Below are 14,774 nucleotides of genomic sequence, written 5' to 3'. Positions count from 1 at the left end.
TTGGGCAAGGCAAAATCCATGTGGGTCATATGCAAGTGACCCGACTCAGTTGATTTCAGGTGTCAAAATTGTTGCCCAAGATTCGTTAACCCTTGCAAAACTACAGCTACTTATTCATAATGGAAAATGATAGTGCTAAGGTGCCCACTTGGGCAGCGTATTTCATGCCCAAACCAGTGTTGGGCAAGGCAAAATCCATGTGGGTCATATGCAAGTGACCCGACTCAGTTGATTTCAGCTGTCAAAATTGTTGCCCGAGACTCGTTAACCCTTGCAAAACTACAGCTACTTATTCAAAATAGTAATTTGTAATACTGTGTATGTGCCCACCTTGCCAGCGTATTTCATGCCCAAACCAGTGTCGGGCAAGGCAAAATCCATGTGGGTCATATGCAAGTGACCCGACTCTATTGATTTCTGGTGTCAAAATTGTTGCCCGAGACTCGTTAACCCTTGCAAAACTACAGCTACTTATTCATAATAGAAAAAAAATAGTGTTAAGGTGCCCACTTGGGCAGCATATTTCATGCCCAAACCAGTGTTGGGCAAGGCAAAATACATGTGGGTCATATGCAAGTGACCCGACTCAGTTGATTTCAGGTGTCAAAATTGTTGCCCGAGATTCGTTAACCCTTGCAAAACTACAGCTACTTATTCATAATGGAAAATGATAGTGTTAAGGTGCCCACTTGGGCAGCGTATTTCATGCCCAAACCAGTGTTGGGCAAGGCAAAATCCATGTGGGTCATATGCAAGTGACCCGACTCAGTTGATTTCAGGTGTCAAAATTGTTGCCCGAGACTCGTTAACCCTTGCAAAACTACAGCTACTTATTCAAAATAGTCATTCGTAATACTGTGTATGTGCCCACCTTGCCAGCGTATTTCATGCCCAAACCAGTGTCGGGCAAGGCAAAATCCATGTGGGTCATATGCAAGTGACCAGACTCAGTTGATTTCAGCTGTCAAAATTGTTGCCCGAGACTTGTTAACCCTTGCAAAACTACAGCTACTTATTCAAAATAGTAATTCATAATACTGTGTATATGCCCACCTTGCCAGCGTATTTCATGCCCAAACTAGTGTTGGGCAAGGCAAAATCCATGTGGGTCATATGCAAGTGACCCGACTCAGTTGATTTCAGCAGTCAAAATTGTTGCCCGAGATTCGTTAACCCTTGCAAAACTACAGCTACTTATTCAAAATAGTAATTCATAATACTGTGTATATGCCCACCTTGCCAGCGTTTTTCATGCCCAAACCAGTGTCGGGCCAGGCAAAATCCATGTGGGTCATATGCAAGTGACCTGACTCTATTGAGATCTGGTGTCAAAATTGTTGCCCGAGACTCGTTAACCCTTGCAAAACTACAGCTACTTATTCAAAATGGTGAATTATAGTGTATGTGCCCACTTTGCCAGCGTATTTCATGCCCAAACCAGCGTTGGGCAAGCCAAAATACATGTGGGTCATATGAAAGGGACCCTACTCAGTTGATTTCAGCTGTCAAAATTGTTGCCCGAGACTCGTTAACCCTTGCAAAACTACAGCTACTTATTCAAAATAGTAATTTGTAATACTGTGTATGTGCCCACCTTGCCAGCGTATTTCATGCCCAAACCAGTGTCGGGCAAGGCAAAATCCATGTGGGTCATATGCAAGTGACCCGACTCTATTGATTTCTGGTGTCAAAATTGTTGCCCGAGACTCGTTAACCCTTGCAAAACTACAGCTACTTATTCATAATAGAAAAAAAAGTGTTAAGGTGCCCACTTGGGCAGCATATTTCATGCCCAAACCAGTGTTGGGCAAGGCAAAATACATGTGGGTCATATGCAAGTGACCCGACTCAGTTGATTTCAGGTGTCAAAATTGTTGCCCGAGATTCGTTAACCCTTGCAAAACTACAGCTACTTATTCATAATGGAAAATGATAGTGTTAAGGTGCCCACTTGGGCAGCGTATTTCATGCCCAAACCAGTGTTGGGCAAGGCAAAATCCATGTGGGTCATATGCAAGTGACCCGACTCAGTTGATTTCAAGTGTCAAAATTGTTGCCCGAGACTCGTTAACCCTTGCAAAACTACAGCTACTTATTCAAAATAGTCATTCGTAATACTGTGTATGTGCCCACCTTGCCAGCGTATTTCATGCCCAAACCAGTGTCGGGCAAGACAAAATCCATGTGGGTCATATGCAAGTGACCCGACTCAGTTGATTTCAGCTGTCAAAATTGTTGCCCGAGACTTGTTAACCCTTGCAAAACTACAGCTACTTATTCAAAATAGTAATTCATAATACTGTGTATATGCCCACCTTGCCAGCGTATTTCATGCCCAAACTAGTGTTGGGCAAGGCAAAATCCATGTGGGTCATATGCAAGTGACCCGACTCAGTTGATTTCAGCAGTCAAAATTGTTGCCCGAGATTCGTTAACCCTTGCAAAACTACAGCTACTTATTCAAAATAGTAATTCATAATACTGTGTATATGCCCACCTTGCCAGCGTTTTTCATGCCCAAACCAGTGTCGGGCCAGGCAAAATCCATGTGGGTCATATGCAAGTGACCTGACTCTATTGAGATCTGGTGTCAAAATTGTTGCCCGAGACTCGTTAACCCTTGCAAAACTACAGCTACTTATTCAAAATGGTGAATTATAGTGTATGTGCCCACTTTGCCAGCGTATTTCATGCCCAAACCAGCGTTGGGCAAGCCAAAATACATGTGGGTCATATGAAAGGGACCCTACTCTGTGAATTTCAGTTGTCAAATGTGATGCCCAAGACTCATTAACCCTTGCAAAACTGAATGATCTGAATAAGAAGCTGGAGCTCGAATAAGAACTGAATAAGAAGCTGGAGCTTGAATAAGAAGTGAATAAGAAGCTGGCCGAATAAGAAGCTAACTTCAGCCTCGTTACGCAGGCCCACATGCTCTACAAAGAAAGAAGAAGAGGAGGAAGAAGCAGAAGAACTATTGCAGGCTGCAAATCATTGCACAGTAGACAGGACACTAATGTCAGCAGGACAGGAGCTGTGGCACTACAAATCCCAGCATGACCCCACAGCAGCCACACTGCACTAAAAAAGGACACACATACACTACAACATGCGTCCACCCTCCCTGTTGCTCCGCCCATTCTCAGGCGCCACGCCCTCTCTGCTGCTCCGTAAGTTAGGTCACGTGGTCCGGTGACGTTACTCCGGTGCGCGCTGCGCGGTCACTTGAGTGGCGGCTTTCAGGCTTCTGCGTCATCCGCCGGTCGCTGCCGCTGTATTATACAGGACGGGAGAGATGGGCGCCGCCGAGGCAGACAGGACGCTGTTCGTAGGGAACCTAGACCCCAGGGCCACCGAGGAGATCTTGTTCGAGTTGTTCCTGCAGGTAAGGGGGGGCGCATACGGCGGCTCTATAGGTGGTCACATATGTCTGTAGTGTTCCGGCTGGGGGTGGGTGAGAATGTTAGTAAGCTACAAATAGGATGCGGGGGAACAATGTGCTAAACGGGCGAACAGGAAGAGAGACGGTAGCGCCATCTGCTGCAGTTTCCCTGTAGGCCGCTAGATGTCGCTGTGTGCAGTGTTCTTCCTGCTACTGGTATGTGGTATTCGTTTGGATGGTCGACAGTTATTAGGTTGACCACTATTGGTTTGACACATGAAAAGGTCGACATGGCTTTTAAATAAAATACAATTAAACAAAATAAATAATAATTAGATTTGTAACTTTCATAATTTACCATCCACGTGGACTAAAGGCCCGTACACACTGGTCGATGTATCGGCCGTTCTCTTGAACGGCCGATACATCGCGGGACTGTCGGCCAGTGTGTACGGGCGAAACGTCTGTGAACTCCGTCGTTCACAGACGTATCGCGTCGGCCGCGCAGCACAGCCGACAGCCAATATATCTAACGATATATTGGCGCGTCGCTGTGTGTGTACGGGGCGGTCGTCCGACCGCCCATACACATGCTGCGGCGGCCGGCGGTGATTGACAGGTGAACTGGGCGGGCGCGAGCGGGCGCCCGCCCAGTTCATGACGTCAGTCCCCCGACGGATCGGGCTGTGTGTATGCACAGCACACTGCCCGATCCGTACATAGATATATCTGCAGATCAATTGATCTGCAGATATATCTAATAGTGTGTACCCACCTTAAGACTGGGAACGGTAAACTGTGCCGAGCAAGGGGATGTGGTACACTAATTGGGGTTCCTGGTCATGTTACGGGGGGAAAAAATACACCAAAAATGTTTAAAAAAAAATAAAAAATCCATGTTGACCTTTCCTGTGTTGACCATTTTCATTTGTCGACTATTAGTCCATGTTGACCAATAGTGGTTGACCTAATGAATGTTGACCTTAACATGGTCGACCATTTATACCCGTACCCTGGTATGTTTTAGTCGGTTTTAAACATAAAGAGGAAGGTGTGAAGCTGCCAGGGATGTTTCATCTGTTTTTTGATATAATGGTTACTCTGAATAATAAACATAGCCGTGAAATCGGAACATTCTAGAAGGTGACACGTGAATATTCAAGGTGTTGACTTTACGATTATTCTAGAATATTCCCCCTCTGTATATAAATATTCGACCATTGGTATTTGGAAAGGGTTCACTTCGTCTGTTGTGACTTTCTTGTTTCTAGTCTGTATCAAAATCTAGTACAGGTATGTGGAATCAGCATGACCGTTAAGCCAAAATCACTCTAATAACATTGGTAATAAAATTATCGTTGATTATCGTTGACGTTTGCCACTAATTTATGTAGCGCTGTACAGAGAATAAATGTAACTCATTACAGTACCTGCCCTGATGGAGCTTACAGTCTACATGGACATGCAAATGTGCTGTCATACAGCGTGGCTTCAGTTGCGCCAACCAGCCCCTCACGGTGCTTTCTTTTTTTTTTTTTTTTTACACTCCCAGCCCCTCACGGTGCTTTCTTTTTTCTTTTCTTTTTACACTCAGGGATCTATTCATGAAGCAGTGAAAAGTGTGGAGAAGTGAGCCAGTGGAGAAGTTGCCCATGGCAACCAATCAGCATTGAAGTAACATTTATAATTTGCATACTTTACAACTGTACGGAGCAGCTGATTGGTTGCCATGAGCAACTTCGCCACAGGCTCACTTCTCCATTCTTTTCACTGCTTCATGAATAGACCCCTCAGTGTGAGTCTTATTTGCATAAGTAAAACAAATGGAAGCTATAGAACGTGCAGAGGCTTCTCTTATGTCCAAGTTCTTTTGTGCTTCATCTGTGACTTTCTCTGACGTTCTAAGTGGATGCTGGGACTCCGTAAGGACCATGGGGAATAGCGGCTCCGCAGGAGACTGGGCACAGCTAAAGAAAGCTTTAGGACTACCTGGTGTGCACTGGCTCCTCCCACTATGACCCTCCTCCAGACCTCAGTTAGAATCTTGTGCCCGGCTGAGCTGGATGCACACTAGGGGCTCTCCTGAGCTCCTAGAAAGAAAGTATATTTTAGGTTTTTTATTTTACAGTGAGATCTGCTGGCAACAGACTCACTGCAGCGAGGGACTAAGAGGAGAAGAAGCGAACCTACCTGACTGGAGATAGTTTGGGCTTCTTAGGCTACTGGACACCATTAGCTCCAGAGTGATCGAACACAGGACCCGACCTCGATTGTTCGGTCCCGGAGCCGCGCCGCCGTCCCCCTTACAGAGCCAGAAGCAAGAAGTGGTCCGGACAATCGGCGGCAGAAGACCTCGGTCTTTAACAAGGTAGCGCACAGCACTGCAGCTGTGCGCCATTGCTCCTCATGCACACCTCACACTCCGGTCACTGATGGGTGCAGGGCGCTGGGGGGGGGGCGCCCTGAGCAGCGATATAAACACCTTGGCTGGCAAATCATCACAATATATAGTCCCAGGGCTATTTATGTGATAAATTACCCCTGCCAGAATTCCTAAAAAAAGCGGGAGAAAAGTCAGCCGAAAAAGGGGCGGGGCTAACTCCCTCAGCACACTGGCACCATTTTTTCTTCACAGTGCAGCTGGAAGACAGCTCCCCAGGCTCTCCCCTGTAGTTTTCAGGCTCAAAGGGTTAAAAAGAGAGGGGGAGCACTAAATTTAGGCGCAATATGTGTATACAAGCAGCTATTGGGGGAAAAATCACTCAGTTATAGTGTTAATCCCTGCATTATATAGTGCTCTGGTGTGTGCTGGCATACTCTCTCTCTGTCTCCCCAAAGGACTTTGTGGGGTCCTGTCCTCAGTCAGAGCATTCCCTGTGTGTGTGCGGTGTGTCGGTACGGCTGTGTCGACATGTTGGATGAGGAAGGTTACGTGGAGGCGGAGCAGAGGCCGATAAATGGGATGTCGCCCCCTGTGGGGCCGACAGAGTGGATGGATAGGTGGAAGGTATTAACCGACAATGTCAACTCCTTACATAAAAGGCTGGATGACGTAACAGCTGTGGGACAGCCGGCTTCTCAGCCCGCGCCTGCCCAGGCGTCTCAAAGGCCATCAGGGGCTCAAAAAACGTCAGTTACCTCAGATGGCAGACACAGATGTCGACACGGAGTCTGACTCCAGTGTCGACGAGATTGAGACATATACACAATCCACTAGGAACATCCGTTGCATGATCTCGGCAATGAAAAATGTTACACATTTCTGACATGAACCCATGTACCACATAAAAGGGGTTTTATGTTTGGGGAGAAAAAGCAGCCAGTGTTTTGTTCCCCCATCAGATGAGTGAATGAAGTGTGTGAAGAAGCGTGGGTTCCCCCGATAAGAAACTGGTAATTTCTAAAAAGTTACTGATGGCGTACCCTTTCCCGCCAGAGTATAGGTCACGTTGGGAGATATCCCCTAGGGTGGATAAGGCGCTCACACGTTTGTCAAAAAAGGTGGCACTGCCGTCTTAGGATACGGCCACTTTGAAGGAGCCTGCTGATAAAAAGCAGGAGGCTATCCTGAAGTCTGTATATACACACTCGGGTACTATACTGAGACCTGCAATTGCCTCAGCATGAATAGTGCTGCTGCAGCGTGGTCTGATACCCTGTCAATATTAATACCCTAGACAGAGATAATATTTTGCTAACATAGAGCATATTAAAGACGTCGTCTTATATATGAGGGATGCAAAGAGGGATATTTGCCGGCTGGCATCCAGAATTAAGGCAATGTCCATTCTGCCAGGAGGGTATTAGAGACCCGGCAGTGGACAGGTGATGCTGACTTTAAAAGGCACATGGAGATTCTGCCTTATAAGGGTGAGGAATTGTTTGGGGATGGTCTCTGGGACCTCGTATCCACAGCAACAGCTGGGAAGAAAATTTTTTACCTCTGGTTTCCTCACAGCCTAAGAAAGCACCGTATTTTCAGGTACAGTCCTTTCGGCTTCAGAAAAGCAAGCGGGTCAAAGGCGCTTCCTTTCTGCACAGAGACAAGGGAAGAAGGAAAAAGCTGCACCTGACAGCCAGTTCCCAGGATCAAAGATCTTCCCCGCTTCCTCTGAGTCCACCGCATGACGCTGGGGCTCCACAGGTGGAGACAGGTGCGGTGGGGGCGCGTCTCGGGAACTTCAGGGACCAGTGGGCTTGTCCACAGGTGGATCCCTAGGTTCTGCAAGTAGTATCACAGGGATACAAGCTGGAGTTCGAGGCGACTCCCCCTCGCCGTTACCTCACATCAGCCTTGCCTGCTGCCCTCGGAGAAAGGGAGGTAGTACTGGCGGCAATTCACAAGCTGTACTTCCAGCAGGTGAAATCAAGGTACCCCTCCTTCAACAAGGCCGGGGTTACTATTCCAAAATGTTTGTGGTACCGAAACCAGACTGTTCGGTGAGACCCATTCTAAAATTGAAATCCTTGAACACTTATATACGAAGGTTCAAGTTCAAAATGGAATCGCTCAGGGCGATTATTGCAAGCCTGGAGAATTTCATGGTATCACTGGACATCAAGGATGCTTACCTGCATGTCTCTATTTACCCTCCTCACCAGGAGTACCTCAAAATTGTGGTACAGGTTTGTCATTACCAATTCCAGACGTTGCCGTTGGTCTGTCCCCGGCACCGAGGGTATTTACCAAGGTAATGGACGAAATAATTATCCCGTACTTGGACGATCTCCTTATAAAGGCGAGGTCCAGGGAGCAGTTGTTCGTCAGAGTAGCACTATCTCGGGAAGTGCTACAACAGCACGGCTGGATTCTGAATATTCCAAAGTCGCAGCTGGTTCCTACGACGCGTCTACTGTTCCTGGGTATTGTTCTCGACACAGAACAAGAAAAAAGGGTTTCTCCCTGGGGGAGAAGTCTAAGGAGTTGTTGTCTCTAGACAGACCTCCTAATATAAATACAGGTGTCGGTGCATCAATGCACGCGAGCCCTGGGAAAGATGGTAGCTTCTTACGAAGAAATTCCATTCGGCAGGTTCCATGCAAGGATCTTCCAGTGGGATCTGTTGGACAAGTGGTTCGGGTCGCATCTTCAGATGCATCGGCGGATAACCCTGTCTCCAAGGGCCAGGGTGTCGCTGTTGTGGTGGCTGCGGAGTGCTCATCTTCTAGAGGGCCGCAGATTCGGCGTACAGGACTGGGTCCTGGTGACCACGGATGCCAGCCTTCGAGGCTGGGGGGCAGTCACACAGGGAAGAAACTTCCAAGGACTATGGACAAGTCAGGAGACTTCCCTACACACAAATATTCTGGAACTAAGGGCCATTTACAATGCCCTAAGTCAGGCTAGACCCTGCTTCAACATCGGCCGGTGCTGATCCAGTCAGACAACATCACGGCGGTCGCTCATGTAAACCGACAGGGCGGCACAAGAAGCAGGATGGCGATGGCAGAAGCCACAAGGATTCTCCGATGGGCGGAAAATCATGTGTTAGCACTGTCAGCAGTGTTCATTCCCGGAGTGGACAACTGGGAAGCAGACTTTCTCAGCAGACACGACCTCCACCCGGGAGAGTGGGGACTTCATCCAGAAGTCTTCCAAATGATTGTACACCGTTGGGAAAGGCCACAGGTGGACATGATGGCGTCCCGCCTCAACAAAAAGCTAAAAAGATATTGCGCCAGGTCAAGGGACCCTCAGGCGATAGCTGTGGACGCTCTGGTAACACCGTGGGTGTACCAGTCGGTGTATGTGTTCCCTTCTCTGCCTCTCATACCCAGGGTAATGAGAATAATAAGAAGGAGAGGAGTAAGAACTATACTCATTGTTCCGGATTGGCCAAGAAGAGCTTGGTACCCAGCACTCCATGAAATGATCTCAGAGGACCCATGGCCTCTGCCGCTCAGACAGGACCTGCTGCAGCAGGGGGCCTGTCTGTTTCAAGACGTACCGCGGCTGCGTTTGACGGCATGGCGGTTGAACGCCGGATCCTGAAGGAAAAGGGCATTCCGGAGGAAGTTATCCCTACGCTAATTAAAGCTAGGAAAGAAGTGAGCGCAAACCATTATCACCGCATATGGCGGAAATATGTTGCGTGCTGTGAGGCCAGGAAGGCTCCAACGGAGGAATTTCAGCTAGGTCGATTTCTGCACTTCCTACAGTCAGGGGTGACTATGGGCCTAGAATTGGGTTCCATTAAGGTCCAGATTTCGGCTCTATCGATTTTCTTCCAAAAATAGAACTGGCTTCACTGCCTGAAGTTCAGACTTTTGTTAAGGGAGTGCTGCATAGTCAGCCCCCGTTTGTGCCTCCAGTGGCACCGTGGGATCTCAACGTGGTGTTGGATTTCCTGAAGTCGCATTGGGTTGAGCCACTTAAATCCGTGGAGCTAAAATACCTCACGTGGAAAGTGGTCATGCTGTTGGCCTTGGCGTCGGCCAGGCGTGTATCAGAATTGGCGGCTTTATCATGCAAAAGCCCTTATCTGATTTTTTTTTTTTTAATATGGATAGGGCGGAATTGAGGACTCGTTCCCAATTCCTTCCTAAGGTGGTATCAGTTTTTCATGTGAACCAACCTGTTGTGGTGCCTGCGGCTACTTGGGACTTGGAGGATTCCAAGTTACTGGACGTAGTCAGGGCCCTGAAAAATATGTTTCCAGGACGGCTGGAGTCGGGAAAACTGACTCGCTATTTATCCTATATGCACCCAACAAGCTGGGTGCTCCTGCTTCTAAGCAGACTATTGCTCGCTGGATCTGTAGCACGATTCAACTTGCACATTCTGCGGCTGGACTGCCGCACCCTAAATCTGTAAAAGCCCATTCCACGAGGAAAGGGGCTCATCTTGGGCGGCTGCCCGAGGGGTCTCGGCTTTACAAATTTGCCGAGCTGTTACTTGGTCGGGTTCATACACTTTTGCAAGAGTCTACAAGTTTGATACCCTGGCTGAGGAGGACCTAGAGTTTGCTCATTCGGTGCTGCAGAGTCATCCGCACTCTCCCGCCCGTTTGGGAGCTTTGGTATAATCCCCATGGTCCTTACGGAGTCCCAGCATCCACTTAGGACGTCAGAAAATAAGATTTTACTCAACGGTAAATCTATTTCTCGTAGTCCGTAGTGGATGCTGGGCGCCCATCCCAAGTGCGGATTGTCTGCAATACATGTATATAGTTATTGCCTAACTAAAGGGTTAAAGTTGAGCCATCTGTTGAGAGGCTCAGTTATATTTCATACTGTTAACTGGGTATAGTATCACGAGTTATACGGTGTGGCTGGTATGAGTCTTACCCGGGATTCAAAATCCTTCCTTATTGTGTCAGCTCTTCTGGGCACAGTATCCTAACTGAGGTCTGGAGGAGGGTCATAGTGGGAGGAGCCAGTGCACACCAGGTAGTCCTAAAGCTTTCTTTAGTTGTGCCCAGTCTCCTGCGGAGCCGCTATTCCCCATGGTCCTTACGGAGTCCCAGCATCCACTACGGACTACGAGAAATAGATTTACCGGTGAGTAAAATCTTATTTTCTATGTTTAAAACTGGTTCCTGTGAAGTCGCAGTCCAGCGTCTCTTCTACACTTTGAGTGGTGTTTTGCTGTGTCTGCAATGTGAATAAACATCTACCGTGCCGTATATCATACAGGCGATAGGTGTATGAGCACACATCTGTATCGCACACATGCAGTACTGTCATTTCATCAGAGGGGGAAAAACCCCAAACATGGAGAGAACATACAAATTCCACACAGATGGGCATTGAATGGTGAGCACCTGACCTGAGTGCTGGGAGGGAGTGATGGTAACTGCTACACTAATTACAGAGCGCTGTACCTAGAATATTTTGCCTGAAATGTGATGGGTACATGGGAGAGAGGAGGGAAACATTACACTGGCATGCCTGAGTAACCTAGCAACCATGTGTATAGTTGCATCTTTTCTGGTGGGCCTAGCTAACTGCATCTTTCTTTATAGGCTGGTCCTGCAACTAATGTCAAAATTCCAAAGGACAAGGACGGCAAGTCAAAGCAGTTTGCTTTTGTCAATTTCAAACATGAGGAATCCGTTCCCTATGGAATGAGTCTGTTAAATGGAATCAAACTCTTTGGGAGGCCCCTGAAAATTCAGTTCAGATCAGGTAACCAAGAAGTTCTAAAAATGATCAAATGTGAAGGTATATGGAGTAAGATTTCTTTAATAGTAGAAGCAGGAAAGGTCTCCTAACTCGTTAGAACTTTTACCCATTGATACAGGTCATCATTGCTACATAAGGTGAAAGATGTCCCTAACGCAAGGGAAAATACTTATCTTAGTTGTATGTATGTAAACGCCAGAAGCATTACTGGTAAAAAGGGTGAACTAGAAATACTTGCAGCAAGCAAACAGTACGATATTATAGGCATTACTGAAACTTGGGGGGGATGAATCTCATGATTGGACAGTCAATCTAGAGGGCTATACACTGTTTAGGAGACAGACTAAATAAAAAGGGTGGAAGGGTGTGTCTTTACGTAAAGCTTTTTTTAAAACCTGATATACGGGAAGATATTCAGGAGGGGACTGTAGACACTGTCGAGACATTATGGGTAGAAATTGCATGCGGGGAAAAAGGAATAAAAAAGTTAGTATTGGGTGTATGCTATAGGCCGCCTGGTATCAACGCATCTGATGAGGAATTGTTACTAAAGCAAATTGAAAGAGCAGCAGGAGTAGGAGACATAGTAGTGATGGGAGATTTTAACTATCCAGAGATAAACTGGAAAAACGATTCATGTGATACTGCTAGGGGCAATATGTTTTTAAACACACTTTCTCTAACGTCCTAAGTGGATGCTGGGGACTCCGTAAGGACCATGGGGAATAGCGGCTCCGCAGGAGACTGGGCACATCTAAAGAAAGCTTTAGGACTATATGGTGTGCACTGGCTCCTCCCCCTATGACCCTCCTCCAAGCCTCAGTTAGATCTCTGTGCCCGAACGAGAAGGGTGCACACTAGGGGCTCTCCTGAGCTTCTTAGTGAAAGTTTTAGTTTAGGTTTTTTATTTTCAGTGAGACCTGCTGGCAACAGGCTCACTGCATCGAGGGACTAAGGGGAGAAGAAGCGAACTCACCTGCGTGCAGAGTGGATTGGGCTTCTTAGGCTACTGGACATTAGCTCCAGAGGGACGATCACAGGCCCAGCCATGGATGGGTCCCAGAGCCGCGCCGCCGGCCCCCTTACAGAGCCAGAAGACAGAAGAGGTCCGGAAAATCGGCGGCAGAAGACGTCCTGTCTTCACCAAGGTAGCGCACAGCACTGCAGCTGTGCGCCATTGCTCCTCAGCACACTTCACACTTCGGTCACTGAGGGTGCAGGGCGCTAGGGGGGGGCGCCCTGAGCAGCAATAAAAACACCTTGGCTGGCGAAAATACATCACATATAGCCCCCAGGGCTATATGGATGAATTTTAACCCCTGCCAGAATCCATAAAAAAGCAGGAGAAAAGTCCGCGAAAAAGGGGCGGAGCCTATCTCCTCAGCACACTGGCGCCATTTTCCCTCACAGCTCAGTTGGAGGGAAGCTCCCCTGGCTCTCCCCTGCAGTCACTACACTACAGAAAGGGTTAAAAAAGAGAGGGGGGCACTAATTAGGCGCAGTATTAACAATACAGCAGCTATAAGGGGAAAAACACTTATATAAGGTTATCCCTGTGTATATATATATATATATATATATATATATATATATAGCGCTTTGGTGTGTGCTGGCAAACTCTACCTCTGTCTCCCCAAAGGGCTAGTGGGGTCCTGTCTTCAATAGAGCATTCCCTGTGTGTGTGCTGTATGTCGGTACGTTTGTGTCGACATGTATGAGGAGAAAAATGATGTGGAGACGGAGCAGATTGCCTGTAATAGTGATGTCACCCCCTAGGGGGTCGACACCTGAGTGGATGAACTGTTGGAAGGAATTACGTGACAGTGTCAGCTCTGTATAAAAGACAGTGGTTGACATGAGACAGCCGGCCACTCAGCTTGTGCCTGTCCAGACGTCTCATAGGCCGTCAGGGGCTCTAAAGCGCCCGTTACCTCAGATGGCAGATATAGACGCCGACACGGATACTGACTCCAGTGTCGACGGTGAAGAGACAAATGTGACTTCCAGTAGGGCCACACGTTACATGATTGAGGCAATGAAAAATGTTTTACACATTTCTGATAATACGAGTACCACCAAAAAGGGGTATTATGTTCGGTGAGGAAAAACTACCTGTAGTTTTCCTGAATCTGAGAAATTAAATGAGGTGTGTGATGATGCGTGGGTTTCCCCCGATAACAACTGATAATTTCTAAAATGTTATTGGCATTATATCCTTTCCCGCCAGAGGTTAGGGTGCGTTGGGAAACACCCCCTACGGTGGATAAAGCGCTCACACGCTTGTAAGGGCTCTACCCTCTCCTGAGATGGCCGCCCTTAAGGATCCTGCTGATAGAAAGCAGGAGGGTATCCTAAAATGTATTTACACACATACTGGTGTTATACTGCGACCAGCAATCGCCTCAGCCTGGATGTGCAGTGCTGGGTTGGCGTGGTCGGATTCCCTGACTGAAAATATTGATACCCTAGATAGGGACAGTATATTTTTGCCTATAGAGCATTTAAAAGATGCATTTCTATATATGCGTGATGCACAGCGGAATATTTGCTGACTGGCATCAAGTCTAAGTGCGTTGTCCATTTCTACCAGTAGAGGGTTATGGACACGTCAGTGGTCAGGTGATGCGTATTCCAAACGGCATTTGGAAGTATTGCCTTAATAAGGGGAGGAGTTATTTGGGGTCGGTCTTTCAGACCTGGTGGCCACGGCAACAGCTGGGAAATCCACGTTTGTACCCCAGGTCGCCTCTCAACATGAGAAGACGCCGTATTATCAGGCGCAGTCTTTTCGTGGACAAGCGGGCAAAATGTTCCTCATTTCTGCCCCGTGACAGAGGGAGAGGAAAAAGGCTGCAGAAATCAGCCAGTTCCCAGGAACAGAAACCCTCTCCCGCCTCTGCCAAGCCCTCAGTATGACGCTGGGGCTTTACAAGCAGAATCAGGCACGGTGGGGGGCCCGTCTCAAATATCTCAGGGGTACAAATTAGAATTCGAGACGTCTCCCCCTCGCCGTTTTCCTAAAGTCGGCTTTATCGGTCTCCTTCTGACAGGGAGACAGTTTTGGAAGCCATTCACAAGCTGTATTCCCAGCAGGTGGTGATCAAGGTACCCCTCCTGCAACAGGTAACGGGGTATTATTCCACACTGTTGTGGTACCGAAGCCGGACGGCTCGGTGAGACCGATTCTAAATCTAAAATCTTTGAACACTTACATACAGAGGTTCAAATTCAAGATTGAGTCACTCAGAGCAGTGATTGCGAACCTGGA

At 47.6% G+C, this 14,774-nt stretch overlaps 1 protein-coding gene across 1 annotated transcript in view; it reads left to right on the top strand.

Annotated features, from left to right (window-relative positions):
* The first annotated feature begins 3,188 nt into the window (after nt 1-3,188).
* Nucleotides 3,189-14,774, top strand: part of RBM7 (RNA binding motif protein 7) — a 52,035-nt gene continuing 40,449 nt past the window's right edge. Inside the window, exons 1-2 of the mRNA XM_063943471.1 lie at nt 3,189-3,385; nt 11,347-11,509. Coding sequence (XP_063799541.1) covers nt 3,296-3,385; nt 11,347-11,509 — 253 coding nt within the window. The 5' untranslated portion in view covers nt 3,189-3,295. The remainder of the gene's footprint in view (nt 3,386-11,346; nt 11,510-14,774) is intronic.

The sequence above is a fragment of the Pseudophryne corroboree genome, chromosome 10 (genome assembly GCF_028390025.1).
Source record: "Pseudophryne corroboree isolate aPseCor3 chromosome 10, aPseCor3.hap2, whole genome shotgun sequence".
Classification (NCBI taxonomy): domain Eukaryota; kingdom Metazoa; phylum Chordata; class Amphibia; order Anura; family Myobatrachidae; genus Pseudophryne; species Pseudophryne corroboree.
The sequence above is the reverse complement of the archived record's forward strand: the minus strand, read 5'-3'. Positions and strand labels throughout refer to the sequence as shown.